The 13,085-nt window shown below is 41.4% G+C and overlaps 1 protein-coding gene across 1 annotated transcript in view; it reads right to left on the bottom strand.

The window, feature by feature from the left end:
* Window positions 1-13,085, bottom strand: part of szt2 (SZT2 subunit of KICSTOR complex) — a 461,751-nt gene that overhangs the window by 74,932 nt on the left and 373,734 nt on the right. Inside the window, exons 61-62 of the mRNA XM_049588526.1 lie at window positions 8,848-9,103; window positions 8,612-8,691 (exon numbers count right to left, since the gene is read on the bottom strand). Coding sequence (XP_049444483.1) covers window positions 8,612-8,691; window positions 8,848-9,103 — 336 coding nt within the window. The remainder of the gene's footprint in view (window positions 1-8,611; window positions 8,692-8,847; window positions 9,104-13,085) is intronic.

Below are 13,085 nucleotides of genomic sequence, written 5' to 3'. Positions count from 1 at the left end.
CTTATATTTTTCCTCCAGTGTTTCCTCACTGATGGCGTTTCCTCGGTTCTCTCAGGTCCTTGCACCTCGCGCTGGGGTGCGTCTCGTGTCTGAACTGCGTCTGGATGTGATTTGGCCTGACTACATCTACGCCTGGTATCATGTGTCTCCATCAGGGCATGATGGTGCCGGGTGTGGGTGTTGTTGGGCTGCATCGTTTCTGGATGTGGTCTGGAGGTGGGATGCGCTCCGGTGCGGGGTGCATGGGGGTCTGTGTCACTATGACGCAGGGCCCCCTGTAGTTTTGTTGTTAGATTGACTGATTGATTGGAAATGGCAAGTGAGGGAAAGGCCCACAATTGTAAGCCGTAATTAGCGATATGTTATTGTTGTTTTGTCACGGAATATAGTGTTTTCATGCATAGTTTAAACTTCAAACCCGTGGTCGATGTATTAATATAGAGCCCACTTGATTGTAAGGTCCCGCTAGATGACAGTGGTGTCAGTGCTCATAGATAATAAACGTGTGTATGAATGCTCAGGCTACCCCACCGAGAGCAGCCTCTCTCGGGTAGTCCTTTTGCAATTCGTTGCTGATATCTCTGAAGTGGTTAAATATGAAATTTAATTTGTTTGGGGTGGGTCTAATGGATTTTTTGGACTACTTGGGCTGTTTTCCATCCAGCACTAGCGTTAGCCACTGGTAGCTGCTGCCTTTCCTTGGCCATGGGAAGGATCCAATACACCTCTGTGGAGCTCCGTGACCTCATCACTTACTCCACACCGGACTCTGTCGCTGTGATTAAATCTCTTCGACTCCTTCGCCACCCATGGTATATTCACCGGGGCCCCCGATGCAGCTTTCAGTACCACTGTGTGGCTCCGAAAACTATCCCCTCCGTCTGGTCTGTCGCACCTGTGACGCGTCATCTGACAGCTGTCGCACCTGGTGTATGTACATGGAACACCGCAAGATCTCCACACCTCAGCACAGGAAACGCCGCAAGGAGATCGCTGTGATCTCCACATACCCAGCAGGCCAGAAGACACGGACCGGATTACAGAGTGCAAGGAGTGGATTTCTCCCTATTACGACCTGTACAGAGATTCACCTCCCCACGTATGGTTAAACTGGAACTTCTAAATGTACAATCCATAAACAATAAAGCACCTTTCATTCAAGATCACATCTTGGATAAGGGGCTACACTTGATGTGCCTTACAGAGACCTGGCACCAGCCAGAGGGGTACTTCTCTAAATGAAGCCTGCCCTCCTGGGTATAACTTCTTAGAGAAAGCTTGCAGCTCTGGTCGAGGTGGCAGCCAGGCGGTCATATACCGGCAGGAATGAGAACTGTCCCCCCTCCCTCTGCCTACACTGTCCTCGGCTTTTGAGGTTGAACGATGCTGCGCTTTAGCCAATCACAATGGAGGGGGCTGGGCCGAGACGTGCAGGTGTCCCCAGGAAATGTGTACCTACAGAAACAGCAAGCTCCGCGTCCATGGCGACCGCTCCACCCAAAACGCCGTCTCGTCAACGTGGAAAACATGGACAACAGCACAACTTACAAGCATTGCGCATCCACTAGCACACCTTCCACTCCTCACGACAGGAAAAAAAAGGGCATTAGCTGCAACGTTTCTACCACCGTTTGGTTCGAGTTGCAGGTAGAAGTGTAACACTGGGGGCACTGCTGGAAGTGAAGGGGGTCAGCGATCCCTGAGGCCCCTGCACTTCCGTTAGTTGAAAAACTACCGGGCAGTGCCTCCAGAGGTAAAGAATTTTTTATTTTATTTTATTTATTTATTTATTTTTTAAACATATGTTTCTTAAATTTTCAAGACACAAAACAGGAACACATATGACAAATACAAACAAACATACATTTGGCTCACATACACATTTAAATTCGAATTTATACAGGCAAGAGATTCGGGAATCCTTCTATACAAATAAAATAAAATAAGCAGGTAAAATAAACTAAGTGCACACTGCCATGCATGATATATTCACATGATCAAAGAAAGGTACACAAAAACAAAAACATATCAATTAAGCGGAAGGGTGTCATTTACGAGACAGAGCATTCTCAGCTATGATACAAACCCTCTTGTAAGAATGGTAGAAATATTCAAACCAATATATGACAAAAAGGGTTCCCATGTTTTACGAAAGACATCGTCTTTACTGTGAAGTTTACACGTTAAATAGTCCAAAGCAACATGTTCAAGAGTCACCCTTTGCCACTGAACCTTGGATGGAACTTTATCCATTATCCAGTTTAAGAGAATACACTTTCTAGCACAGAAAGTAAGTGTTTGGTAAAGTTTTCTTTTAAATTTGTCAGTGATGGACAAATCAGATATACCAAGAAGCAGATGCAAGGGGTCGTTATTTCTATTAGTACATAGAATCTTATTAATTTCCTGCCCAATGACCTGCCAAAACTGCTGTACTTTTCTACAATACCACAAACAATGTGTAAGACTACCAGTTTCTATTTTACACTTGGGGCACAGTGGAGATGAATTAAGGTTGAATTTATGTCGTTGTGAGGGGGATACATGGACCCTGTGTAGTAGTTTCAGTTGCATGGCTCTCACTCGGTTACAAACACTCAGCGTTTTTGCATTCTTCCAAGCATCACTCCAGCCATCGTCTGTTATATTAACCTTAAGTTCTTTTTCCCATAAGCCTTTCAGAAAATAAGTGTTTGTGGTGTTATATCCCTTAAGGATATTATAGAATAAGCTAATAGATCTGCCAGATTTCTGTAAAAAGAGCTGTCTCTCTAAATGTGAAATATCTTGACACTGAAGGATTGTGGTATCCTTTGTGACGAAGTTTCTTACTTGCAAATATCGAAAGAAATCCTGTTGTTGAATGTCATATTTCCTTTTCAACTGACTAAAAGACATCATGGCAGAACCTTCCAGTAGTTTATATAAAGTGGAAATTCCTTTATTTACCCAAATTCGGAAGTTACTGTCCATCACTCCAGGAGGGAAATCAGGATTATCGCATATTGGAGTAAAGACAGAGGTGAATTGAGATCTGCCCTCTAATTTTCTAATGGCATGCCATGCTTTAACTGTGGAAATTGTAATTGCGTTAGTACAAGCAGACTTCAAAGATGTACTTTTCCTAATAAACAAAAGATTACTCAAAGGGTATTTGGACATTGAACTTTCTACATCCAACCAGAGAGATGTGGACTTACTACACATCCTGTCAGCTATAGTACGCAGATGAACACTAAGCTGGAATTTTCTAATGTCTGGGAGATCAACACCTCCTTCTGTGGAAGACAGACATAATGTGGCTATTTTTAGGCGTGGTTTCTTCTTAAACCATATAAAGGAACTAAACCAGCTATTTAGCTGTTTGATGGTCTTATGGAGAAATATAACTGGGATCATTTGTATTGGGTAAAGTAACCTGGGGAGAATGTTCATTTTCAACAGTGCAAAACGGCCTAACCAGGAAATTGGGAGAGTGTTCCATCTCTCAAGGTCCAACCTTATACGCTCAAATATGGGCCAGAAATTTGCTTTATATAGTCAGTCAACGGAGGGTGTTATGCGTATTCCTAAATATACAAAGCCTTCTGGTGACCATTTAAAAGGAAAGGGAGATGGAGTTTTGGGTATTTGTTTCAGAATACCTAATGGCATTACTTCCGATTTACTGAAATTTATTCTGTAGCCAGAAAAAGTACTAAACATATTGATGGTCTCAATAAGGGCTGGGGTAGATACTTCAGGCACCTTCAAAACAATCAAGACATCATCAGCATACAAAGTAATCTTGTGTTGTCTCGTGTCAATGGTGAGACCATGTATGTTTTCATTTGTCCTGATTGCCTCAGCGAGAGGCTCAATTGCCAAGGCAAAGAGCAAGGGCAATAGGGGACATCCTTGCCTTGTACCTCTTAAAATTTGGAAATTAGAAGAACACAACCCGTTTGTAAGCACTGCTGAGAGGGGATTTGTATAAAGTAATTTTACCCAGCTTATAAAATTTTCACCCAGGCCAAATTTGTGTAATATGTAAAACAAGTATGGCATCTCCACGCGGTCGAATGCCTTCTCGGCATCTAGCGAAAGCATCAGACCATTCAAAGACCGCTGTTGAAAAACTTGAATTATATTTAGTAATCTGAGCATATTATTGTATGAATTGTGACCTTTGATGAATCCAGTTTGGTCATCTTTTATAAGCATAGGGAGTAAGCTTTCTAGTCTTGTTGCTAATATTTTAGAGAGGAGTTTCAAATTGGCATTCAACAGGGAGATGGGCCTGTATGATGCACAGTCTTCTGGGATTTTGCCCTTTTTCAAAATTAAAGATATGTGCGCCTCTCTCAGAGACTGCGGTAGAATGCCTTTCTTAAAAGAGTCATTAAACATATTTAGAAGAGGGTCAATCAATAAATCATGGAACTCTTTGTAGAATTCACTACTGAATCCATCCGGGCCTGGAGCTTTACCAGATTGTAACCCTTTAATAGCATCAAGGACTTCCTTCTTAGATATTGGAGCTTGGAGAGATGTTTTCTGGTCAACAGATAAACTAGGAAAGTTAAGTGAAGAGAAAAAAGTATCCATTTTTTCAGTTGCATCAGTTTGTAGTCCAGATTTGTACAAATTTTCATAGAAAGTTTTAAATGTGTTGTTAATGGTTTTGGTGTTGAAAGCCTGTTTACCCAGGCTGTCTATAACTGAAGAAATAATTTGGGAATCTGCTTTTTTCTTCGTCAGATATGACAAATATCTCCCTACTTTATCTCCATGTTCATACATTTTTTTGTCTAGCAAGTCTGATTTTACCTTCTGCATCTTTCGTTAATAGCAAGTTCAAGGTGCATCTAAGTGCAGAAATATCTTTAAGCTTCTGTACAGATGAGTTTTTAACATATTCTTTCTCAGCATGTTTCAGTGTGGACTCTAAGATTTATCTTTGTTCATCCTGCCTTCGTCTCTTAGAGGACATATAAGATATAATAATACCTCTTGAAAAAGCTTTAGATGTTTCCCACAGCAACGAGGGGTCATTGGTGGAAGCTGAGTTAACAGATAGAAAAGACTGAAATTCCTCTCTAAAATAAGATATGAATTTATGATCTGTTAGGATAGAAGGATTGAACTTCCAGTGTCTAATTTGGTTGACTGGGTTCCTTAAATTATAGTATACGGACACAGCAGCATGGTCAGAAATAACTATATTTCCTATAGAACTAGAGATAACTGACTGCAGCATAATTCTTGGAAGGAAGAAATAATCAATCCTAGTATAGGACTTGTAAACATTTGAAAAAAAAGTATATTCTTTCTCAGCCACGTGTTGGGCTCTCCATACATCTATGTAATCTAGGTCCTCACAAAGTGCTGAGACAATTTTAGCTTGAGGTGAAAGAGATGATTTCCCAGGTGGAGATTTATCCATAATGGGATTTAAATGACAATTAAAATCTCCTCCAATAAACGTGTTTCTAATATTAAGATCTATCACTTTAGAGAAAGAAGTAGTCAGGAGATCACTTGGGTATCCAGGTGGGTTGTAAATATTCATTATAGCAATTTCTTCCCCGAAAAGTACGCCTCTCACTATCACATAACAACCTGCCGTGTCTTTTGTACAATCTAGAAGTTTGAATGGTAAATTTCTCTGGATTAAGATGGCCACACCTCTACTCCTTGAAGTAAAAGATGAAAAATAAACCTGTCCAAAACCTCCTTGTTGTAATTTCAAGTGTTCACTGTCATTTAAGTGTGTTTCTTGCAACAGTGCTATGTCAACACATTCCCTTTTAAGGTAAGTTAGGATCTTTTTCCGTCTGACAGGTGTGTGAACACCGTTCACATTCCAAGTGCATAGCTTCAAAGCTGAGACCCCAATAAAGCAAAACTGCACATTTTAGAGTGGCCTTTTATTGTGGCCTGCCTAAGGCACACCTGTGCAATATTCATGCTGTCTAATCAGCATCTTGATATGCCTCACCTGTGAGGCGGGATGGATTATCTCGGCAAAGGAGAAGTGCTCACTAACACAGATTTAGACAGATTTGTGAACAATATTTGAGGGAAATGGTCTTTTGTGTATATAGAAAATGTTTTAGATCTTTGAGTTCAGCTCATGAAAAATGGGAGCAAAAACAAAAGTGTTGCGTTTATATTTTTGTTCAGTGTATTTTCAATGTATAATGACCCCACGCTAGTGTTACACGGTATACTGGTACCAATGGTAGACCGCGGTACTTAAACACCATGGTCCATATGATACCATCATGTTGGAGAACAGTACTACTACGGTACCTCAGGGTACCACTACTGTGGGATAAGTTCAGAGTCCATTCACAAAAGGGTGAGTGTCCATGCGCCGTCCAATAACGGCGCACGCTGGCCAATAACGGCATGCGCTGGCCACCTGGCACTCAATATGCTGCTGTAGTGGTTTGTTTTCCAGTGACATTCCAGGTATTAGCTGAGCTGCTGAGGATCTTTAAGCACCGAAAGTTATTATTAATTCATTTTTACTTGTAGGCTAGATTTGTTTATATATGCTACAGTGATTTGTTTTCCACTACAGAGCTCTACGGTGCGAGCATTTTACTCGCATTTGTGACTAAAAATAGTTTTGTGCAAGCAAAAGAAATCATTCAGGAGCAGGCTGTGTGAGTACAGACCAACCAGCAGCAGAAATGAAAGGTGAATCCTGCCGGTTGTGGGTTGAACGGGGGTCACATACAGGAATATGGTGGAGCGCTATGGCCACCGCAAGATAACGCGGTTTACCGGCAACCAAGAAGCCTGGCTCCAGGTGAATAAGTTGGTGTCATGACTGCCCAGTAGTACCTGAACAGCCGAGCCGTGGCGGCACAAAGGTATGTGACGTGTCAGAGAAACGAGCCGTTCACATTTCCACAAACCTCACCGCACTTAAGGGACTTGAGTTGATTTTTGGTTGATTTTTATTTTATTATTTATTTTATTTTGATCCCCCCTATGTTAATCACTTATTGATGCTGATTTTGAAGTAGTAAGTAATTAAGTAATTTATTCCACTGAAATATCATTGTGTCAATCAATGTATTATAAAATAGTGATTTATCTTTTTATAAATGACAAAAGGCACATCTGCCTAATTTTTTGCTGTGGTATCGTGATACTACTCAGAACCGTGATACTTTCACTGGTATCGTACCGTGGGTCCCAATTTTGGTACCGTGACAACACTACCCCACACTGGCAGCAGCAAGACGTGCCGCCCTGCGGCAGTCCATGCCACTGTCCTATTTCCAGTCTCAGCCCCCCAGGAAATTAAATTAATTTTTCCCCACTCACTCTCTGTTTGTACATACCAACTCCAATAGTAGCTCTTCTTCTCTGTTCCTACGGCAGCTCGACTCCTCTCCTCACCAATGATGCATAAAAACAACTCTTTCACTGTTACTGTGTCTCATGTGCGACAAAGAATGGATGAGGAGCAACTTTGTTGAGGACAAGAAATATCCCAAACTGAATGACCCTCAGTCCAGTCATTAAAAAGACCATGGCCAAGAAGCTATTGCCTGACAAGTCATAGCTCTAGAGAATGGCTCTTCAGGTGAGAAATCAACTTTAGTTAGAGGGTGTCCACACACGGCTTTAAAGGAAATGGCCACTTTAGAATGAAAATACAGACTGTACTTACTGACCCTCATGTCAACGTTTTTGAAATGCATTAGCGGAGTTTTATTACATTTTCAAAATGTGGGTTCCATGCACTTCAAGTGTGGCTGTTATTCCAGCTAGCTGTTATCCTCCGATACTCCGAATAAGTTTTGTGGATTAAAAAACTACTCTGGACTTCTTGTCGGCATGAGGGTCAGTAAGTACTGTCTGTATTTTCATTCTAAAGTGGCCATTTCCTTTAAGCTAATGCAGAGGTACAAGAGGTACAGATCTTTCATTATCAGTAACTTTGTGTAGTTGTCTGTTGAGGAGCTGCAGCACAACGCGTCCCGTGTGTGCTAGGGGTGGCCTTGATGCCTGTCACCTGATGAACTGAGCTGCGGCAGCACTGGTTTTCTCGCTGGTAAACATAGTGGAGCATTTGGATGAGTAAAATTGGAAATGAAAAATACATTTGAAAATTATGTTTTTACTTTGCCTTTCAATTTTGGATTTCATTTTAATTTTCAGCTTAACTCTTCTATTCTATATTTATGTTCTGGAGTGTTGCAATGCTTTGCCTTATTTTTATTCCCCTTATTGTTTATTGTTTATTTAGGATCCCCATTAGTTGTTACCACAGCAACAGCTATTCTTCCTGGGGTCCAGTGAATCGACTGAAACTAAAAAAAACTTAAACTGAGGTTACTTGCCTTTAAATGGACTTGTATCCTATTTTGAACCAAAAATCTTAAAACAAAATCTCAGAGATTAATGTGATGTAATGTGTTGTGTTCATACTGCCATTAAAATGAAGTATTTACAGTGTATATGAGGGGAATAAATAACAGATGTTATCCACCTTTCCCTGCAGCACGAACATATTCATCAGCTATTTCAATACTGTATCAAAGTTACAAATATTTAGATATGTCTGTATGTGGTTCTCAAAACTTTAACTTGCTTGTGAAATACTTACTGAAATGGGCATGTTGGACTGTGCTGACCTCTGCTGCCAAGTCACAAACAGGTTTTCTATCTTCATCTGTTTCTCCAGTTCTGTTGGCACAAAGACAAAGCCATTACCCTTCCTGTCCAGTGGAGGATTTGATAAGGTCATTGGATACAAAAAATATTATTATTATCATTATTATAATTATCATTGTTATTATTATTATTATTAGTAGTAGTAGTAGTAGTAGTAGCTTTATTAACCTCTCCGCTCGGCAGCTTTGATCTCTAAGAGCTGGCCACCATGTTGGGCCACAACATCCCCTTCCATCAAGGGTCGGATGGTGCACACATCCCTCAGAGCCTCGTCAAAGGGAAGCAACTCGGAGGGGAAGTGGAGAGGAGCAAGACTTCGGCCAGAGCTTCCCAGCCTGCCCTGCTCTTTACTGGGCAGGGGAGGAACTGCACTACGCAGCAACGCATCAGGCTCCATGGAGGGGCTTAAGAAAGGGTTGGTATCCTGAAAATGACAGAAGGGAAGTAAGAAAAAAAAGAAAAAAATCAGTGAAAAAAGACAAAGGACACCAGGTGAATGGTTAATAAATGCTACAACAAAAACAAAGTGAAGATAGACCAAACAATGCCTGAATGTGGTGCTCTTGAAGCACCAGAAGCAGGGAGAGTTGGTACTTTTACAGAATAATGTTGGTGAAAGCAGCACCCAAAAATTTTTGGAATCTTGAATTAAATTACATCAATGAGCATCTTCATCCCACTGAAAACTTAGGGGATGGGCCAAAATGGTGTATTCATTAATGTCTACAGGTCAGCTTCAACACTAGGACATTACAGATCCCATGGTGAGTCACTGTCATAACTGTGGCATTGTGTAGAATATATTCACAGCGCTGTACACTAGTGTTGATGAGTATTATTACTACTGGATACCTACATTTCCGGAGCATTGTGTGTGCCCTGGTTGCTGTTGAGAGAAACTTTTGGGCGAGTTAGTTCAGCAAAGTAGCTCATGGCCCAGATGCCTCAGTGTGACAGAGCTGGCTGCACCATGCCTACAGGCTGGAGGGTCAAACTGTGCACTGGTGCTCCCTCTGCTTCTCATCAGGACCATGACAGATGAAGCTCGGTTCAGGCAAATTTTCTGCTGCTCTGACTCTGCCTTCTGTCCAGACTCATTAGTACTGCAGCGATGAAGAGCAGGGCCATCGGAGGGTAAGGAAAAGTTTGGTTCTTTCTACTCTCTGAGCTTGTTTTGTAATTGGCTGTAGGGGAGAGGCTAAAAGGGCATTTTGTGTCTTCTGTGCAGTAAAAGGCTGCTCTAACAAATCTCTGCTGCAGCCTGTTCTACACAGCAGTGTGGGAACAACACTGAAGAGGACATTTTATCTATTTTTTAACCTCTCTTCATTTAAACTCAACTGCATTGCATGCTTTATGTCAATGATACCAGACTGACCCGCTGGGGGGGGGGCCTATAGAGCAACAACAAGCTGCTAGGCCTTATTAACCCATCCACCCCTACCCCCTTCCTCCCCTTCTGTGCATTTTGCATGTTATTCCTGTGGTGGAAAACTACTGGCCAAAGGTTTTCTGTGTGGTTATCTGACTGAATACAAATTAAGTTAGGATAGGAGTTTTTCCTTATCCGCTGTGAGGGTCATAAGGACAGAGGGATGTCGTATGCTGTAAAGCCCTGTGAGGCAAATTGTGATTTGTGATATTGGGCTTTATAAATAAAATTGATTGATTGATTGATTGATTGATTGATTGATTGATTGAATACAAACCATAAAATCACTCAGTCCCGGTTGCACTTAGCGGCAGAGCACGCCTTTAAAAAAAAAAAAAAAAACCCAACACAAAAAAACAAACAAAAAAAAAAACAGACAGGCAGGCCAGAGCAGACCACTTGTGGGCCAGGCCACCGGGGAACTCCCCGATTCTCCCGTGGGCCAGTCCGGGCCTGAGTGGAAGCCTACTATGTCCTGAGATGAGAAAAACCTGCCCCTCTGTGGCCTAATTCTTGGCATGGTAGGAGCACTTCTGCTCTACTTCAACGACATAAGTAAGCACACAGCAAGCAGCAGCAGCAACCCAACATCTGACATTGGCACACTATGAAGACGGCAACAGAAGGGACAGAGCACCTGTCGCAGCAAATGAACACACTGTCTGCAGTCATTTTGACTTGACAGCGGACTTCACTTCAGGTGACGTACTTTGTGCTCTAAAATCAGCTGCTGATGATTTGACCAGCTGAGTTGCAGGTGACACCATCAGCCAGCTTGAGTCAAGCTCAGACCAGCCAGTTCACACTGCTGCTATTTTTCTGTGCAACTTTCTAATACGGTTTGATCTAATCATTAGGGCTGTAGTCAACCAAAGAAAATCTTGGTCAACTAAAGTCGCACATAATCTTCAACTAATCGATTAGTGGGGTAACGAGCCGAGTCTTTGAACAGGCTCTTTGAAGTGAACGAGTGAACCAGCTCTTTTGAGTGAACGAGCCAGGTCCTAATTCACGTTGTGTTGATGACCACCCTTGGTTAGAAACGAAAGGTAGGAAGCTAACCCACTGTCAGCACTTGCTTGTATTGGCAGGCTTGTTGTTTATAAAGGGCGTTGCTATGGCTACACCAAACTTTATATGTGCAGGGTCTATTCTGGGTCCACGTTACAATATCCAGATCATGTGATGTGATAAATCAGCAATGCGATTCGTCGTTGAACCCACTAACACCCCCCCCCCCCCAGTCTGTAACTTAGTCTGTCCCCCCCGCTGCAGGAAATAATGGATTAATCCTGGAAAGCTGTTGATGTAGCACTTTTCTCCTTATGAAAGTAACACGGCAAATGACAATTTGGTCGGATGACAGCATAGCGACCAAATAATCGACTAGTTGATCAGGAGACTACAACCCTACTAATGATGAATCTTTGGTCTGAACTGGGCTTAGGAAAACCAACTTCAAAAATCATACTGACGCTTATAATAACACTATTTTCTAACCTCCATAAAATGACTAAATGGTATATCATGCTCCATTTGTGTAGACATGTGGAAAAGGTGACACTTAGCGACAAACCCACAGAGTCATCATTAAATTCTGTAGTTCCCCTCAGCTCTGCAGAGCATCTTGGCATCTTTCAACTGACTGATTTGGTTTTAAGACCCCATTTTTACTGTTTTAGTCTCACAGTTCTCGTCAATCTGACATCAGTGAAAACACTCTAAAAAGCCACTGTACATGACCTGCTCAGCACAGACAGGAGATAGACATAGTTACAGACTCGCTGGTGAACATAGTGGAGCATTTGGATAAGTAAAACTGGAAATGAAAAATACATTTGAAAATTATGTTTTTACTTTGCCTTTCAATTTTGGGTTTATTTTACTGGTATCACTAGGAAATTTTTGTTGTTTTGTGACCAAATTGTTTTTGTTTGTTTGTTTTTTCGCAATTATTGCTGTAGCAATTTTTTTTTAATTGTTATTGTTCATTTTCATCTCATCTTGTCAAGCACTTTTGGCTGCATCCTTGCATTAAATGTGCTATATAAATAAAGTTATTACTATTATTATTTGGCAGCTAAAGGGACAGATATTTTCCTCAGAGGCCTGTTCCACAAAGCATGCTAAAAACATTGGGGGCCTAAGTCCAAAACATGACTTGAATGAACCTAACAATGAAGTCAGGACTAAACTGTTCTGTAGGGGTCAATTCAAGTTCATGCATTCAGACTAATCTGACACAGGTTAAAGTTGTTAAGATAAATGCGTGTGCATGCTGTTCTTAATCAGCCTGACATGGAACAGCAGCAACTTCAGTGAAATGAAAGAATGCGGCTGCAAGTGAAAACTAAATATTCCCTAAAAATATGGTTCAGAAAGTAAAGATGACTATATAAGCACTTCAAATCTCCTGATTTTTATTAACTGCATCCACACACTTAACAACTCCCAATTATCTTTTGTGACACTGTTTTAAATGTATTAACCTATATGCTTTTAACATGGTTTCCTACTGGACAAATATAGGATCGCATCTGGGTTTAGATACCACATTTCAGGTCAACAAAATTTTTTTCCAGTTGTACTGACACCCACTTATTAAAGTTAATTTGTCACCTGAAGAGCTATGACTAGCCAGGAAGTACCTTTTCTGGCCATTGTCTTTATAATGCCAAGATTGTGGGTTGTTTAGCTTGGGATATTTCTCAACCTCAATACAGAGTCTCTCCTCTACTCATCCATTCTTTGTCACAGACGAGACCCAGCAACAGCAACAGAGTTCTCTTTATACATCCATGGTGAGGAGTGGCAGAGAGACAGAGCTGCTACTTACAAGCAAAGAGCGAGTGGAAGAAATATGCATTTAATTCTTGGGGTGGCAAGGCTGGCAATAGGACAGTGGCATAAAGTGCTGTGGGGCAGTGTCTCTAGCTGCCACAGATGTGGGGTTGCACATTGAAAATAATAACAT

The sequence above is a fragment of the Epinephelus fuscoguttatus genome, linkage group LG10 (assembly GCF_011397635.1).
Source record: "Epinephelus fuscoguttatus linkage group LG10, E.fuscoguttatus.final_Chr_v1".
NCBI classification, from domain to species: domain Eukaryota; kingdom Metazoa; phylum Chordata; class Actinopteri; order Perciformes; family Serranidae; genus Epinephelus; species Epinephelus fuscoguttatus.
Note: the sequence above shows the minus strand (reverse complement) of the source record. Positions and strands in the feature narration are given on the sequence as shown.